The sequence below is a fragment of the Vanacampus margaritifer genome, chromosome 3 (genome assembly GCF_051991255.1).
Source record: "Vanacampus margaritifer isolate UIUO_Vmar chromosome 3, RoL_Vmar_1.0, whole genome shotgun sequence".
NCBI classification, from domain to species: domain Eukaryota; kingdom Metazoa; phylum Chordata; class Actinopteri; order Syngnathiformes; family Syngnathidae; genus Vanacampus; species Vanacampus margaritifer.
In genome coordinates this window covers 9250062-9254869 of record NC_135434.1, presented here as the reverse complement: position 1 = coordinate 9254869, position 4808 = coordinate 9250062, and the positions used below count along the sequence as shown (strand labels likewise).

General features: G+C 39.2%; 1 protein-coding gene across 2 annotated transcripts; it reads left to right on the top strand.

Annotated features, from left to right (window-relative positions):
• The first annotated feature begins 259 nt into the window (after positions 1 to 259).
• LOC144048375 (uncharacterized) lies at positions 260 to 3503 on the top strand. 2 transcript variants are annotated; one of them, XM_077560262.1, is made up of 8 exons: positions 260 to 392; positions 857 to 1006; positions 1086 to 1206; positions 1444 to 1656; positions 1777 to 1860; positions 2455 to 2596; positions 2841 to 3003; positions 3088 to 3503. In XM_077560262.1, coding segments are annotated over exons 1-8 (1110 nt in total). In that variant the 5' UTR covers positions 260 to 390; the 3' UTR covers positions 3323 to 3503. The 2 variants fall into 2 exon arrangements, with proteins under 2 accessions (XP_077416388.1, XP_077416389.1); XM_077560263.1 differs by having other exon boundaries at positions 273 to 392; positions 862 to 1006.
• Positions 3504 to 4808: the final 1305 nt, after the last annotated feature.

Sequence of the window (4808 nt, the reverse complement as noted above, 5' to 3'; positions counted from 1 at the left end):
AAACACAATGCTACCTTAGAAAGTCCGGCACTTCCGGGTTATTACCGAATAGAATACATTGGGAACAAGATGGTAATCCTCTCACCTTGAAACGAGAGCAATTGTTAGTTTTTAAATTACAAATATGAGTTCATTGGCTTTTAAATAACGCAACTGTAATTAATGGATAGCTAAAACTACATGACACAAACGCTGTCGTCATGTTCTTAGAAATTTGGGACGCAATATTTATTGTTAAACCCGGAAGTGTCGTGCAATGTTTATCTTTGCTTATGTCAGTGTACTAGTACAGTACCTGGATGTCCTTTGGCGGACATACATATCAATACCAAATCCGCCATTTTCACGTTCATTCGGAGGTCGACTGGGAGTCCTCTTGTAACTGTATCAATGTACGTTATCGTTTTGTTTAGTTTCACTGTATTTTCGACCATTTGCCGGTGGAAAAAACTCGCAACGTTGCGCGTCGAAACAGGATTGTTAACCTACTTTAACATACACTTCCTCTTGACACATTTAATTACAATCCATTTATATTATGGGAAGTTGTGTCACTATTCACTAAGTGGTTAAATGCGGAAATACCGAGACAAGCAGACCCGTACTGTTATTGGATTATTATTATGTTTTTATTTCAGTCAGGTTAGATTTGACACCACTGGCCTGAAGCCAAAAAGGAAGAAAAATTGCCAAATTTGCTCAATTAGTGTGTGCCCTCCTTCAGCGTCCAATTAAATGTGATGCTGCTACGTATTTGGGGATTGACAGTTTAAAAAAAGAGTTTTATTGTTGTATCAAACAACTTTGTGTATCAAACATTATGATGACGTATCTTATATTATGTTTTCTTTTCAAGGTCAGGGTTCAATTACCACCTGTGGTTGCCAGTGGTTGTGGGCGTCATGTTTGTGGGTCTCCCATATTCCATCTCTCTGACTGCCCAGTTGATGCTTGGCTGGCCCACCAAACCAGGCTATAAAAAGTACCTAGAAGCTGTAAAACCGAGGTAACTTAAAAACAGGTATGTTTGCTCTGAAGAAAAACAAAGTTTGATTCCTTCTTACCTGACACTTTGTCTCCACCAGACGAATTTACCGTATTACAAGAGCTGTGTTGGAGTCACTGAAATGCTTGCAATATGGGAGACTTTACTTAGAGCTGAAGTCATGGTACGAGAATGACAAGAACAGGATGTATTATGAAAAGGTGTGTTTTCTATTCTTTGTGTTGTTTTTGAAAACATTCTTTAAAAAAAAAATTCTGTAGTACTAACGGTATGAGGCACACTTCCTCGAAAAACATCCATCTGCGGAGTCACTAAAAGACTAGCATATTGTGAGCATAAATCTTGTGCTGGAATATATTTTGTAAAATATTTGTAAATATTTTTCTTGACCTTTTTGGCTCATTAGGAAATTCTTCTTCATAAATCTCACTTTAAAGGGTATCACGTTTGGTCGCCGTGGGAACAAGCTTGACCTGTACCACCCTCCCCGGTTGTCTGAAGATAAGGCAGCGCCACTGCCCCTTGTGGTATTTGTCTACGGCGGTGCTTGGTGCTCCGGAGAACGATACACTTACTGTCTGCTGGCCCGACACCTGACCAAAGAACTCAATGCAACTGTCATCTGTCCTGACTATACTACTTATCCAAAGGTCAGAACCCTAAACCTTTCTCCACTCTCCAAAACTGAAATATGAAGAGCTATGAGTTAAAAGATGACTTTATGAAATTTTAATCAATGTTACTGACCACAGATTTCTTCTAATTGCCAGATGAACGTTTTAGGGATGGTGCAAGATATTGCAGACTGCCTGATTTGGGCTCAAGAGAGTGGCTCGCTGTTCAATTTTGACAAAGTAAGAAAATTTATGTTAATGATTTTAATCTTCATGATAAGCAGACTGACAGTTTTCAATCAACGAGTTTACTTCTGCAGCTACAGTATTAGTACTTCCTTCCTCTATGGATATGAATAGGCAGACCGCCATAATGTATCTGAAGGGACCGGTATACTGGATTTTCTCATACATCATTGGATGAAAGCATAATAAGCACTGTTGCGCCACCTAGTGCTGAAGTTGGTAAATTACTGTTTCATCAACCTTTTACAACCTTACACAAAATGTTGCAAAGGAAACGGCATCTTGTGTCCTGCAGACAAAATGCAAGACAAGACTACAATGCAGCAATACAAAATGTATTGCTCACTCGCATCAGCAGCCACCGTGGTTGTTAATTAATGTCTTAAGGGACTTCCCATTTTTGGTCTTATTATGGTACTTTTCAGAGTTGTTTTTAGCATAACTAATTTCTCCACACTTTGCTATTCAAAGCAGGAGCCTTATTAATTCTGTTGATTTTTTTTTTTTTTATCGTGTCTTGTATATAATCTACAGTACATTCACGCAGTAAAGAACTATAAGCCCCTTTTATCTGTTTGTCTTTTGCAGGACAACATTGTTTTAATCGGCCATTCGGCGGGTGCGCATCTTTGCGCACTGACCACGCTGTTTCTCATCGACGCAAAGGAAGAGCTTTTCATTGAAGCGAGCAAACAGCAGCGCCTTGCGTCGATGATTAAAGGAGTCATCGGTAAGGATCTAGTTCCTGTTTCTGTTACAGACAAAATCATACTGATAGAACCTGAGCTTGAACTTGAACTTTTGGTTCAACCCTAGTAATAACTGTGCAATGTAAATCACCTTTGCATTACATTCACATATTTTCTTGATAGGTAAGTTATACATATAATACTTGTTGACAATGTCACTGAAGTATTTACCATTATTTCCAATATATGTAATTTATGCAAATTATGGCTGACATTTTTCTCCAGGTCTCAGTGGCGTGTATAACATCATGGAACACTACCAGCACGAGCAGAAGCGAGGAGTGGAGTATGTCTCGCCCATGCATAAAGCCATGAATGGAGTGCAGAACTTCCCGTTCTACTCACCCACACACTTGCTGGAGACGTTCGACCAGGAAAAACTGAGCAGGTGATGCCAAGAAGCAGCTCATATGTCATATCTCATTGTGGTGACAGCACTTTTTTTTGTAAAACTCCTTTCTCCTTCTTCCAGAGTGCCACCATTCACTTTGATCCACGGGATCAGGGACATCATGACTCCGGCGGAAGCTTCCGTCAAGTTCTCTGAGCTACTCACCTCACTGTCCGTGAAGGCGTCGCTCTACTTGTTGCCTGCTGTCGACCACATGGAGATGATCACTGACCTCATGGAGGCCAAGCGACGCTTCTATCCTACTATCTACAGTTGTATTAAACACAAGTTCATGGAACTTGTGGAAGTCAGCTAACCTCTCCTCGGAGGATTGATTTTTTTTAATTAAAAAAAAAAAAATTCCTGGCTTTGAAAATATTTTTATATGACAGTTCAAAACGCGTGGCTTCATATTTCACCAATCAGGATTTCAATACATTTCAAATAATTTATTCATGTTATGAATGTTATTCATTAAAATACTGTCAATAAAAGTATATTATGTGTTCTATTTTAATCCTGAAATTTAATTAGATATACCAGTGTTACTCTTTACCTATACATACCGGTAGTTTTGTAGTTTTTGTAGTTTTATCTGTGCCTTACTATTACAGGTTGGTTCAAATATTGTTCCTTTGCGAACCTCGTGAGGATAAACGGTTCAGATGATGTATGGGTGTATTTTATTTTCAATATTTATTGAGCCAGAAGTCTGTAAAGCTCTGAAACATATTTATTTTAATATACTTCTAAGAAATTGTGGAAGAGGAGGGGAGCACAGAGGTTAGAAGAAAGAAGGAGGAGAAGAAAAAAAGCACCACAGCGGAACCATCGTTCTTTATTGGGCGAGAGGTCTATCCACTACACCATCCATCCATTCACTTAAATACATTAGCGCAAATGTTTTACTTGTAGTTTACACCAGTGTAAATGGATTTTAAGACAGCCAATTGTCATTTCATTGCACTTTGTCATTGCAAATGTGAAGAATATAATAATTGATTGCTTTGAATTCATTTGGACAGAACGTTTATTGATAAAAACTACTTTTGTCATTATCCCATGGAGGGAGGTCTCAGAGAAAGTGGGCGCGCGTTTAGTCCGCAGAGGCGGTGCGGGGGTGGGGCCGCACGCAATGACGTCAAACCGTGCCAACAGCTTGTTTTCTCAGGTTGGGAGGGGCTGGTGCTCGGAGAGCAGAATAACCTAGAATTTCTCATACAGGGGCGAATGGAGGAAAACACAACTTTGGTCATGTTTTTGGTGAGGAATTAGCATTTTAACATGGCTAAAAGCTCTAAAAAGTTGATTTTTCATGTTGCAGTCCCTTTAAATATACAGTATATATTTTATTTTTTATTACGTTAGTTGATGTTTTGCCTCAATGGGAAATTTCATTAGTGCGTGTATGACTTCTTGTTTGTTTTGTTAGTTTTTTTGCTTCAATCTTTACCGTTAAATAGCAAAATGGGCGTGGTTACACATACCATTTTTCTAATTGGCTAAGAGGCACATGTGATTGAGCCCAGTGAATTCCGCCTGGCAACAGGTGATCAGCCGGCAAACGTGCCTGAAAAAACAAACAAAGAATTCAAGTAATTCCGCTGTACTTTTATTACTGTTGTAAGTGTCGTGATATTGTATAAAAACCCACGGCTCATTATTTAAAATCGTAAAATAAAATACAAAAATAAATCACGCCATTCGTGTCTTCTGTGCTGTTATTTTGGAAAGCGCGTTCACGTTCGCACTCGCCGCGCGCTCACGAGGCGGAGTTTCTCTAGTCGTCTGTTTGGAGCCAG